This window comes from Phoenix dactylifera, chromosome 5 (assembly GCF_009389715.1).
Source record: "Phoenix dactylifera cultivar Barhee BC4 chromosome 5, palm_55x_up_171113_PBpolish2nd_filt_p, whole genome shotgun sequence".
Taxonomy (NCBI): Eukaryota; Viridiplantae; Streptophyta; class Magnoliopsida; order Arecales; family Arecaceae; genus Phoenix; species Phoenix dactylifera.
The window spans coordinates 5,018,625-5,032,370 of record NC_052396.1 but is presented as its reverse complement, the minus strand read 5'-3'; the positions used below and the strand labels follow the sequence as shown (position 1 = coordinate 5,032,370).

At 34.9% G+C, this 13,746-nt stretch overlaps 1 protein-coding gene across 1 annotated transcript in view; it reads right to left on the bottom strand.

The window, feature by feature from the left end:
- Positions 1–459: 459 nt before the first annotated feature.
- Positions 460–13,746, bottom strand: part of LOC103722059 (tetratricopeptide repeat protein 27 homolog) — a 33,972-nt gene continuing 20,685 nt past the window's right edge. The window contains 22 exon segments of the mRNA XM_039126591.1: positions 460–979; positions 1,083–1,213; positions 3,246–3,402; positions 4,694–4,723; positions 4,725–4,760; positions 4,762–4,815; positions 5,094–5,267; positions 5,269–5,304; positions 5,306–5,356; positions 6,822–6,848; positions 6,850–6,889; positions 6,972–7,015; positions 7,017–7,035; positions 7,414–7,490; positions 7,492–7,506; positions 7,800–7,838; positions 7,841–7,871; positions 8,006–8,064; positions 8,151–8,235; positions 13,046–13,123; positions 13,228–13,326; positions 13,475–13,566. Coding sequence (XP_038982519.1) covers positions 1,116–1,213; positions 3,246–3,402; positions 4,694–4,723; positions 4,725–4,760; positions 4,762–4,815; positions 5,094–5,267; positions 5,269–5,304; positions 5,306–5,356; positions 6,822–6,848; positions 6,850–6,889; positions 6,972–7,015; positions 7,017–7,035; positions 7,414–7,490; positions 7,492–7,506; positions 7,800–7,838; positions 7,841–7,871; positions 8,006–8,064; positions 8,151–8,235; positions 13,046–13,123; positions 13,228–13,326; positions 13,475–13,566 — 1,341 coding nt within the window. The 3' untranslated portion in view covers positions 460–979; positions 1,083–1,115.

Sequence of the window (13,746 nt, the reverse complement as noted above, 5' to 3'; positions counted from 1 at the left end):
AGTTTCCTGAAAATTTCTTGAAAAATGCCGCAAGATAAGGCCAGAAAACTCATCACAATATGTTTTCGCTATAGTTACATATAAGCATTGACGAGGGTAATCCCCTTAATTATGAGGCTAGGAAAGTTCATCCAGTCAAGAAAAGTCCTTGCCCATCTAGAACTGCATTACGGCCTAGATGAGGCATCCGGACTATTGTTTGCTCAATGAAAACAGAGAGTTAGATTTTACCAGATTCTGACCTTGAAAGGGTTTTAAGATCCCCCCCGGCAACTGTGACTGGTAGGGCTCCGTCCTCAGAACGGAAGCTACAAGTGCCAGTTGTGGCTTTGCTAAATTTAAATGCAAGCTTGTAGTCCCCGACAGTACCTGCACTTTGAACAAAGCTTGAGCATGTTGCGAGTGCTACACCAGGTTCTCAGCAAAGAGGAATATCACATTGACGTCAGAAAAGTGAAATGAAGATACAAATGTAGATCTCACTAAATCTTATCTGATAAAAAAGATCCACTGATTCTGGCATGAGGTTTCAAGTTCACATCTGAGCATAGCATCATGAAAAATTTGTACTGAATTGACACTTGGACAAACGGACAAAATTAGACATTACCCTCTCCTGTACTCCCGTTTTCATTGTCTCAATGAGCCAGGATGGGTTCTGCCCATTCTTCTCCCCCATTTTTTTTCACAAATAAACACACTTTCCCTCTTGTTGTGGTTCTGTACATACATGCTGAAAACCCATTATTTCAAAAAACTGATACAGCACCCGTTTTTTTATTCAGATCGCATCAACATGAACTCGCCCTCCTGAATCTCATGGCCATTTTCAATACATCAATACTCAACTTTGCTATGAAAAGGTCACCGGTGGCCCGGGCTGATTGAAACTAAATTGTTGAACTTGATGAGTTTCAGATCCATGGAGATCCGCAGCAGTTGATGTAACCACGTGCACATTTCAATTTGTACAATGCACCTGCCAAATGTGAAAATAAAGGTGCAATAGTATTAAAGTTTATTATTATGTCCACTTACAGCTTGATACTAGAAGAAGACATACAGGTTTGGAAATATCCTACCATTGCGAAAGTGTTGAGACAAATCCTTCCCAACTAGGCACCTTCGGTAGAAGCAACATCCAGCTGCTTCTTTATTTCATCAAGACAGGCTTCGAGTTCCCTAAATTCCTCTGTATCTGTGAAGTTCACAGCCTGGAAAGCATCCAGAGGATATGTTATCTAAATTTTGTCTCTTAAGATCAAAGAGATAATTGGTGTGAAATGAACAAAGCATGATCAGAATATACAAATATTTGGTTTCTGAGACATCTTCACAAAGTGAAAGAGGTAAATAGGGGTTTCTAAGTTATATTGAACTTTCTAGAGTGGCCGAAAAGATTGAGCTCACATTTGTGGATTTGAACTCAAATATCATAATCATATCAATGTTCATGTGATAAAAAAATTCCAATGATCTGGTGCACTCTAAATGATGTGAAACACAAGCCTTTCAAGATCCTCTAATTTTAGGCAATTTTTTTCCTAAGCTTTTTATGCTTGCCACCATAACCCACTGAAACTGTATACCCAAAGCCCACATGACAATATTCTAGTGATGATAACATATTTTATTTACTCATTTCATTTTTGCTTTTTCTTTCTATTTGCAATTTTTGAAATTTTTGGATGCCTAAACTGGATATGAAAAACATCTAAATTGAAGCCCATTAGGCCTAGTCAAAATTGAAGCCAGTATATACTATAGTCTTGGCATGCTATTTCAGACAATAGCTAATGTTTTTTCAGACACTTACACCATATATAACAGACTATAAATAAACAGACAAATAGGAATATAACCATTAAAATTACGTAGGGAGAAAGCTCAGACAAGTTTCCAAATTACTTGGATTATTAAAGCCATGCCACTGATATCTTAGTATATTTATGAGGGGGAACATGAGCACATCTCAGAAAGTAGAGGTGTTTTGCATTTTCAAAAAATAGTATTAGTTGCATGCTGATTCTGAATTACGGGTAAAATGTAAAAAGAAATATGTTTATTATACAACAAAAACGGCATGACCCAGCAAGATTTCAAATCTTTGAGCAATCCAACAGAATAGTTGACCACTGTATAACAAGAAACAAGGAATGCTGATTTTTAAGATGCAGAGAAAATGTCAAAGATTCACAATTTAATTAAAATTATATTCAAATGCTCTCAGAGTAACAAGAATAAGATGGTAGACAATATATAAAATATAGCATGCTACATTGTCAGCAATGATAAAAAAAAGTAATGTTGTTAGTCATTAAAATTATCACTAGGAACTTTAGCATAATATTTAACAAAGTGCAGTAAATATACATTCTGAAATCACTCAATGTGGTATAATTGTAGGAGCCAAGTTGTAATAAACAAGTGGTAAGAAAGGACTTAAGGATGCTATGGTTAAGGGAGACAAGCTTGAAAATCAAAATTAATTTCAAAGATTGAAAAAAGGAAGGGAGGATTTAAAATGGTAAGTATGGAAGTTATGAGAAGGATTTACAAAAGCTTAAATAGCAGTAGATTTACCCATATTGGGAAAATAATGAAAAACATGCACTGCGTTGGCTTTCTATTTCAGATCTGTAAGGAAGAAGAGTACAAAGAAAACCTTCTGTATATAAAAGACAATACGTTGATGCTTGGTGATATGCTAGACGACTTTTATAGGCAATGTTGAAAATTAACCAAAGCCACAGTCAACGAATTTTATCCCACCTATCCAGATTTTATATTTTACATTTATAAAGTATCTCTAATGCAATTTGTTCTTATTTATGGCTATGTTGATCATTGACAAGAGATACCCTAGCATATGGTTTTTGTCAGAATTCAATCCATATTTGGCCATCTTAATTACAATCTCAATATCAGCTTCTGTCAAACCTTCAAAAACTTCTCCAAAATTGTCAGCGGGCATCACCAGAGTTACATTAAGTAGTTGGGTAGAACAACGTAAGAAATGACCATGTAACTTTCTTCATGGTTCATTCATGACAGAGGTCCACTTACCCTGTTATGCCACCTTTATGTTGGTCAACACATTATAGTGTGATTCTGGATCCAGTACAAATTTAAGTATTATCTTGTTAAGCGTCATCATGATAAGCACATTAGAAAACAATATGATGGCGGATAATGTAACAAAGAATTTCATGACCCAATTTTTCTTTTTCAAAAACAGATTCTACCCTGTTTTACTGAGCTTCTTAAATGCATCTCAGCTGTAATAAGTTCTCGACGACTTCCCCAGTGGAGGAAGCCAATTTCCATGTAAACCTTGCACAGTTGCAAAGAAGCATGGGCAAATTTTTTAAACCGGTCCCGTATCATGCAGAGCTCTGAACCCTGTAATCAATGAATTTGGTGACTTCTTGCTTCAGTCAAATGGAATACATAAAGCTGCATGGATAGAAGTATGAAAAATATTTGTTGGCTGTAAAGAATATACAAATCACATGCCGAACAATATCGTGAATCATATAAAAACTGAGATTTTACATTAAGATTGCATACTCAATAGCCATGCTAAGAATGTCTATACCTATATTTAAGGAAAACTATGGAGTTGCGCACACCGAAGCCAGGTCCCTAACAGTGTAGCCTTTGGATTTAATAGAAAAAAATCTTGCAGAACCCACATCGCGCACACAAAGACACACACATACATACAATACATACATTATATACGTATGTATGCGCGTGTGCAAGAGAGAGAGAGAGAGAGAGGAGATGCTGCTAACATTTCATGCTACTTTGCTCCGGACTTCTCAATTTCTCCATAAATACTAAGGACTCGTTTGGTTCGTGGGAAGTATATTTGGTTAACCATGAAAAAGTGGCACATTGCAGAGTATGCTTATGTTTAGTTGAGCATCTACTTTTCAGAAAAAATTGTATGAAATATCTATTATACCCTTAAAAAAGTGAAGACCTTATTCATAGATTTTGATGGTTTAATGATCGTTTTGGAAAAAGAAAAGGATCCCAATTTCCAACTGGTGGGAAAGTAGCTTATGTATTTTTCTTTTCTTATGGGAATACTATTTTTCCATCTCTCTCCGTTGAAAACTCCCAAACCTAACAACAAGGTACTTTTTTCATTTTTCCGTTGATCATGCTTTCCCCCTCTTCTTTTCCCACGAACCAACGAGTCCTAAGTATTTGTTTGGATGGCAAGCAACTCAACCCTGCTTTGCAGGTTGAGTTGCAACATGGCCCATTTGAAACATTATTTGATTGAGTTGCAAAGATTCATTATTTTTTCAAAAGAAAATTTTTGACGAACATAATGGTAGTGTACAAGCAAGTTCCAAAAATTCACAGGGTGTTAGTTGAGGTTGCAACATGGCCCCCATTTCAAACTTTATCTGATTGAGTTGCAAAGATTCATTATTTTTCAGAAGGAAGTTTTTTGACGAACAAGCAATTTCCAAAAATTTCACAAGATTTAGTCTTTTTCAAATCAATTGATTGTATTGGATTGGGCATTCATTCTATGATACTCTGCTTTGCTATCCATCTTAGAATGCCAAAATTTCTTAGGCATACGATAAGTTCAATTAGGGCTTGCCTCTGTTTTTAAATATTAAATATATTAAATGAGACAATAAAAAACATTAAAATTATTTAGCTATACCTGGAATGATCTAACTTGCTTTAAAAGGGCTTTCAGAACACATAGTGAGGTTGCCTTTGATTTTGGTGCCACCTGGCATATAGACCCCCATATATCTTCCTGACTACCACCATTCGAATAATCTAAAAAATAAAATGGAATAATGATTGCATGAAAGTTGCTTCTCAGAAAGTATAAATTTGAAGGAATAAAGCCAAGTCCTTCAAAGTAATGCCATTTTAAAAATAAAAAGAAGACTAAAATTATGAAGAAAAATAACTATATGTTACTGACACAAATATAAGAGGTAAACTAGTTGCATTATAGAAGTGATCCCTTCGTGTAAAGAACAATAAAATGAACAAAAAAAGTGCAGCAAAAAGCAACAACAGTAAGTATTTTATACAGCTTGTACACATACCTGTTGCAGAATATTGCCAAGCATATCCAACAAGAATTCGGTTTCCCTTGGTTCTTTGAGGATAGATTCTGAGCATCCGCACTCATCAGAAGATTTGGTTAAGAATGCGTTGCTTCTGTAATCACTTTCAAGGACATCAAACGAAGAAAAAGCAGGCTTAGAGGTCCTTTCTTCAAACTTTCCTCATAATCTTATCCAGTAATTCAACGTCTCACTCGTTTATTATTTGATAGATCTAGTACCATTTTAATAGCTTCCAGTGCCTGCAATGAAAAGCTCTTTAGCATCGTTGAAGAGTGTGCCTCCAGCCTCATCCATTTTAATGATTATGAACTCAGTCATACAGAGAAATTTAAATGTTAATGCCCATGGCAAAATTTTAATGCCCCCATGGTAAATATTCAAAGTGCTTCCAATAAGCGTAAGCAATGGAAGCATCTTACTTTTCTAGTATTTCTAATGAATCATGTTTAAGAATTTTTGCAGCAATTAACACCCAAGAGATCAAGAAGATCAAAAACAATATCCTAGCTATTCTTAGTAAAAATTCGAAACAGAAAAAATACATTCTAGAAAAAGTCTTGACTTGGGTAAGATTTTTTGAGGAAATTGGGTTTGACACAAATTTTGAACCATAGAATTGAAAAGAAATGTGACAGGATTTGGGTTTGTTATTAGCAACAACTAAATAATTAATCACTAAAAATTAAAGTGTTTCTGTCTGACTCGACTTTAATGGTGAAACCATGAACGAGGTTACTGGAAGAAATTAACTAATAAAATAAATGATAAATAAATAAAGGATATGTAGCTAAAATGTGAATAATGATTAGGTAAGTTCAGCAATGAGGTTCTACAAGATAGGCAAATCCATTAGGGCAAAAAGCCGTAAATATTTAGTATGTAAAGACAGTGAGACACAAAGGAACAGACTTTAAGATTCACATTTTACAATGAAGGGTTCAAGTATAAAACCCAACTGTACAAGTTAATCTAAATGTCGGACCTTTGATTCAATATATAACAACATTTTCTCGTGTTATTGTTCAATTTTTCATAACTATAATAAGAAGAAAGCTAAAAAACTTTATGAGGTAGATTTATCATTTTGATGCAAACAAAAGCACATATAAGCAAAATCATGAGAAATAAATTATTTGAAAAGGCTACATAATGATTTTTTATCAACAAATTGAATCTTAAATAAAACATTTCAACAAAAAATGAACATGGAAAGAAAGAATGAACCTAAAAATGAATTCCATAAACAAAAAGATGACGATTACTTTTTATTTGACTTGATTAACACAGCATAAAAAGCATGGGTTAAGGTACCATACCCATGCAAATCAGTACAGTATTGACTATGCCAATACAGGTACCAACATGGGTACAGAGCCACATAACTCCTGTACTTTGCCTGTTGTTTGTCTCAAGTTCTCAACCTTACATCGACACACAACCAATACAGGTCAGCATGGGCCCATTTCAGTTGACATAAGCCTTGGCACATGATTGGGTACATGACCAGCACAGCTCAGCAAGGCACACATTATGCCATCTCGTGATCAGGCACAACACATGATTCTTTAATTCTTGATAAGAAGAACCAATCTATTCCATATGGATGTTAAATACAACATGTTCTTACATCCATATGCCTTCTACTCAAATGACAAATGCAGTAAAAGATAGTGAGAAGAGTTTAAATAAACTTTAATGTTTCACCTGGCGGAAGTTTCCTACATCCAAAGCAAACATGACTAAAGTTTTCCCAGAGCTGCCAACTATTCCTCCTGTTAAAAGTTTCGTGTTAATCACTGCATAAATCTTTCCGTATGTTATTTAATCAACCATGAGAAAGGTGATATTAAATGCCTGAATTTTATTGCTTCCTTGAAAGCGATGAATGCTGACTTGCCTCTTCTTCTTTATCATATGCCTACACAGTTCGTGAGGTGTACAATCCATGTTCTAGAGCCAAAAAAATGAAACTTATAACAATATTTAAGAACTGAATATGTCGTAACGCCTCGAACATTACTTTTTATAAATAACTGCAATGAATCAATTTATATATAACTTGAATTTCATAATGTGACTAAAAGATGTCATGTATGGCAAAATTACATCCCTGTGATGAATTATAAAAAATAGAACATAAGAAACTGCAGCACAATGTCTCTGCAAAAACAAAAATAAACAAAGATATTTCTGCCGAAAACCAGTTTTTACGTTACATCATAGATAGACCTGATTATAATGGATGTCAGACAAACATTAATGTAAAAAAACTTAAAGTGAAAAGGCATGAACATACAAACAAGCAATATTATTCCAAGCCTCTCCATTATCAGGATCTAGCTGAACAGCACGAGTAAACGCATCCAATGCTTTTATCAATATCTCGGGCCTGCATGTACCAGCAAATAACTCACACATCAAGAAGTACTTGGTTTTCAAGTTTGAATCAATCTCAGTACTTATCATCCAATAATGTACAAGAGCATGAGCTCAGTTCAACTTTACACCTTGACACCTTTCAAGGACAAGAAGGATATAGCATTCTATTTATAAAACTAATTGAACAAAGTTGAAAAACTTGTAAGTGCACACAATGAAGACCCAAAATGAGAGATTTGCATTAAATATATCTAAAGAGTGTAAAGCTTATCAATTAAAGCATAAAGATAATGAAAAGATCACCTTCAATGCAGCGGCACCAAGTGCAAACCAGCCATCCGGGGTATAAGGAATTTAACGGCCAATGCAGACTCCCTAAAGTACATTTTAATGCAATACCACTACAACTTGTCAGAATAATACAGAGAAATCAAGAGCTGCAAGTTTGCATAATTCCTTTTATGAACCACTTATAATAGAAAACTACTCAAGCTTTAAAATTTATATACCAAAGAATTTTTGATGTCTCATAGTCACCCCTGTTGTATGCCCTTCGAGCCAGAGACCGCTGTTAGAAAAGTCTCAGTCATACAAAGACTGAATAACTTAACATAATTTAGGGTTCATTGACAATTTGTAAAACTTTAATTTTACCATAGCCCTAGCAGACTTATTTTTTGAAACTTCCAATGCTTTCTCATAATACGCATCAGTATTTGTGACATCACCAAGTGAACACCTGCAAATAATATAGAAATATGTAAAAATTCTATGCATCAAGAAGAAACTTTTAAAGAAAAGCACACAACATCATAAATAATATAAACTAATTATGAAAGTGACTAGAATGAGATATCCAAATGATGACGTCTTGTTTAACCTTGTGAAAATGCATAAGACTGAAGGCATCATTAGACACTTGTGTTATCTTAAAACCCTAGGAGTAGAGCAAGTATAAAGGTGAAAGAAAACATATTCTGCAGCTTTGTACAAAAGGGTGACAAAAATGAACAAGTACAGCCCTTGATGAAGAAGAATTTCAAAGCAACAAGAACACTAGCCATACTAACCCCGGCTTAGTTTTACTGGGCCTTTAGTCGACATAAAATAAACCAAGCCCATGTTTTCTTCGAATTACAGTAGGGGGTGTACACCCTATCCTTGTCAGACAAGCGGGAGCCAACACCAAAGGGCAATAAGCTGTATACTATAGGCGCACCCGCCCCCCCCCCCCCCCTCTTTCAGGAGATTATGAGAAACCGTTATGATTGTTCATGTGTATGTGAAGCCAATCCCCAGCATCGACTTAATGCCAGTAGAAGAGTTGGACTTGATGAGCTGGCCTGAACCTATTAGACATGCAGCCAGTTGCCGCCAAGACACCGGGGCAAAAGGGAAAAAAAAGAAATTTTAGGTCTCTTCAATTCCAATCCACATTCTAGGCTTCTCCGAAACCTGCGACATCAACCAAGAAAGGAAGATGAAGAGTGCTCCCATTGGGTTAGTGGATGGGTGGTTTACAACCCTCCTCCAATCCACCAACAGCTAAAAAGAAAAGCAACAGGAGATATGGACAATCAATGCTTAAGCTCTAATCCTAGATTCAGTGGACATCACTGCTTTGCTCTGCTCATTTCTCTTAAGATTGACTGCTAGCAATGATGAAAAAAAAAAAAAGAGGAGCTTCTAGCCTAACTTTGGCAAGCAGCCTGCAGTGCTTTGGCCACTTCGTGGATGGGTTGAAGAAAGTAGAGAGGAAAATATATAGGTTAGGTTTCATCTAACTCAGTACCAAGTTTTTCCCTTTATCTGTACCAAGTTAAATACCGAATTACCCAGGTCAAGGAGCCGCAACCCGGCAATCAATAGTTCAAATGGTTTATTTTTGATAAATGCACGTTTTATCCCCACCTCATGTGCAACACTTGGTGGGTGACAATCCAAGCAGATTGACTAGCCAAGTCAACCGGGTTATCAAATACCAAGAATATCCCACTCTAATTGATTAGATCAAATCTAACAAGACCACTTCAATCCTGCCATGATCTTATTTCAGGGAAAAAGTTTCCCATGCTAGTATAAATTTCCCAATGGCACTCATGTTCTCGTGCTTATATATCTTGCTCCTTAAAAAAAATCCTATTTGTGGACTTAGGTTTTGTGAGGCCCATGACTTAAGAACAAAAGGGGAAAAAAATCTATGGTGGTTGGCCTGAGTCATAAAACTCAGCCTACTCAAAGAATTTAGCAAACCAATTTATTCTATAAAAAAAAGATCATCATCTCTTAGAATTAAGCATTATGAATCACCACTGCCCCCACACCTTGTGTGCTTGTGTGAGCATAGAGACTCCATCCCAACAAACATATTACGTAACAACCCAACATATAACTAGAAACATGCATATATGAGCATGTAATCCTAGAAAATAAACCAATCTATGGAAGCACTGAGTATTGTTAAGCATCATTTTAGACGATATGCTTCGGAGATTAATGTATAAGACTTTTGTAACCAAAACTTTTGGGTTTTAGTAATGTTTAGGTACATTTGAACTTATTAGATTTAAAGATTTAAGAAATACCTTAGTACTTAAGAGTTAAAAAATTGACTCGAAACCAAAAATTCAAGGTTTTGAACTAAAGTTGGAAACTAACTTTGTATTCTTGAAGAATCCAAATTTTTAAGTACTCTAAGTGAACTCAAATAGAGAGTAATTCCTTATTTACATGTAATATATTAAGTAAATATCCTTTTCTGTCTTTTGAATAAAAGTAAGGAGATTTACCTAAATAATATTAGGTGTAAGTCCACCTGATTGTTTGTCTTTATCGATTGCCTGATGAGCCACCTAGAAGCGCCCATTTTCCAAGGGACCCGACCTATATAATGACAGCCCCTACTGGGGCCCACGCATGGAACTGCTTCTCAGCACCTATAACAGGATGTTATGGGGGCAAGTAAGTGAAGGGAAAGAAAAAGGTGCCAGGCCTTTAGAGAGAAGGACAAGGAGTCTGAATCAAGCTTTCTGGATTTGATTGGCTTCAAATAGTAAGTGAAATCCTCCATGCCCTTGATTAAGTTTTGATGTGATTACTGTTTCTGAATCTCATAGTTTCATCTTATGCTTCAGAATTTACTCCTTTGTGGGGCTTGAAGATCTGCTTAAGATGTTTTAAAATGATCATTTCTGTTCATCTTTTTAAGAAGTTACAACATCTAAGTATACAACAACCATTTTACTGGATTGCTAAAAGCAACATCTGCTAATATGAAAGGCTTTGAAAATTCAGAATCAACGTCCTTACAGAATTTATGACTTACTTACAAGTACTTTCATCAACTATCCTGAATTTAAGTTAAATATAATGAATTTCTACCCTGAAATCAATTCACAAACAAAGTTACAATTTTGTACCTGTAAAGACCCTGATCAATTTTCATAGCTTAGGATTTCCTTTGTAATTCCTGATTTTGTATCAGTTTAAACTTTGTGTTGTTTCAAGAATTTTGAACCACAAAAGCTATTTCCAAGACCTAAGTTTCCTTTCAAAATTTTAGACTTTTCCACCAGCTTCAATTTTAATGTTCTTTCGCAATTGAATCCTATGGTCCAAATACTTTTGACTGGTTCCTTCTTTGGAAATTTGTTACCATGTCAATTGGAAGTTGTGTTTTGGCATTTGATATGGAAATTCTAAAATGAAAATATAAAAAAGTGAAAGATTTATGTGGACTGCTAATCAAGTTGTGCACTAGCCTCATTAAAAATTCTGAGGAGAATTTCTTTGGACCAGGCAGTACATTGGCCAGGTCATATATGTAGCATCATTTGTAATATCAATGACAATCTATAAGGGCCCTCATCCAAGCAGTATATGTGGACCTCGAGGATTTTATGTGGCCTCATCTGCATTAACACGGGATTTATGTGACCTCATCCAGTTTAGCAGTGCACATGAGGATTATGTGGGCCCATCCAGTTTACAAGAGAGGATTTTATGTGACCTTGTTTGTAGTGAGGACTTATGTGGCCTCAAGTTATAAGTAAAACTTTGTAAGAAAATATGAAATAAGAGTTTTGGAAAATAAATTATACTTTGGTCATTTAATTTTGAATAAGTATTCAACTTGTGATTTTGTTTAAATTATTTGGATTCTTCTAAACCGAGGTTTGAACCTATTTGTGACATCTTATTACTTAATGAAAACTATACTTCTGAAATTTCATAACAAAATGATTTTGGTGAATTTTCACTCAAATATATCATTGATAATCAGATCATGTTTTTCATTTTGAAGTTATTTGTTTCTCAAGGACCTTTAGCTTTGTAGCTTACCATATCTTCTATATAATTTTTTTCAAAGGACTAGTTGGGCCCTAGTGGATTTATTCAAAAAAGAGGATTTGATATTTTAAAAGTTGACATTGGATCTAATGATCATTGAAGTGATGTCAGCCATATCCCAGTTTGCACCTTTGAAGGTATAATGTTACATATGATAAGTTATGTTTAAGTTTGAAATGGATTTCTAATACAGGCATCTGGGGTGGCAGTATGTTTCTAGTAATATTTTGTTTGAACATGTGGATTTTACTAAGCATGTTAAATACTTCGGGTATTTAGATAAATTTCTATTGAGGATAATTAAGTTCGAATTTTAGCTTTGTTTGATTTGGGTGGTCACACCTCGGGGTTCAAATAAGATGGCATATTGAGGTCTGACATCGGCTCACTTAATTGGTTTCTCAAACACAATACAAGGGTCAACCTGACTTAAAGAAAATAACAAAGCAACCTCATAACACTTTTCACAGCACATAACTTTAAACCACAATGATGTGCAATGATGTAAGTTGAGCTGAAAAACTCAAAAATGATAAGATCCTTTCTGGTTCCTTCCACTTATGAATGGCAACAACTGACTCGAAACATGCTCATGCACCAAATAAGAAGGATGTTGCCTTTTATTTTCTACATATACCAAAATTATCTTACAAATCTTCCGACAACAAAAATTACTATTAGAAACTAGACCAAAGAAAAAATGAATAAAACAGCCCTTTCAACTCCTAAAAGTCCTCGAAGCCCTAGATGTTTAAGATCTTGAGTTGATAAAGACATTCGAGATCAGAAGAGGCCTAATATTGAAAGGGAAAAACTGGTGAGAGTTGCTTCTTGTACTTAACAAGCCTAATCAGAATTACTCTATGTACTCACCTATTTCATAGAGCTCAAAACCAGTTATAGCATTGCATGTTGTAGAGCATGGGCTAAATTCACAAGGAGTAGATGAGACACCTCAAATGCATTAAAAGAATCGTGGAGACTACAATGAGATATCTACATGTAGTTGTGCCCCTTTAAATGAATAAAAAAAACAACTCTGCTCCTTAATTAACTCAGCAAGAAACTGCATCAAAAAACTAAATGAGCTAAGTGGCTTGTCTTCCCTGAAGATTCTATCATTAGACAGTTTTCTAACTTTGATATATGTGATTTTTGCATAGTTTTCAATTCAACTAGCAAGATTCTAAATTACTTACCATAATCTTGGGTCATTAGGAATGTCAGACAATCGTGCCTTGATAAGATCAACAGCTGCTGCTTTTTTCCCTAGCAATCTGTCATATTGAAAATGTTATATCTCCATGATTTGGCATGAGCTGACAAGAAGGACAACTGTCAAAAAGAATGCATAATATTTGACATGGGAACATTGCCATACCGATAGCAATAGATTAGATTATCCCATAATTCAAGATCTTCAAAAAATTTTAGTGCCTCTCCAATCATACCACAACTCACCAAAAGCTCACCATATTCTCTGAAAGTTCCAGACAAGGAGGGACAACTTAGGAACATAATAAAAATACATATTTTACAATAATATAAGAAGAACATGCTAAAAAATATACAACTTGTCAACAAAAGAAGATAAGACTGTCATCCACTAACAAATCATCAATACATACTTCCGCAATGCAGGGATGGTTGGTATATAAACACCATATGCTAACTGAATCCTTTGTGAAGCCATAGGAATAGCTTCATATACAACTTCCACCTACAAATGGAACAAAGCAGATTATTCCGAGTTACAAACAAATGTAACCCTCAGTAAAGAGAAGCATTTAAAAATCAGACAAGGATACAATACCACTTAAGATTTGAATGGTGAACAAAGAATAAGGAATGAAAAACAATGAGTTAAAATATCAGGTGATGAAAGTTAAATATTCATCTT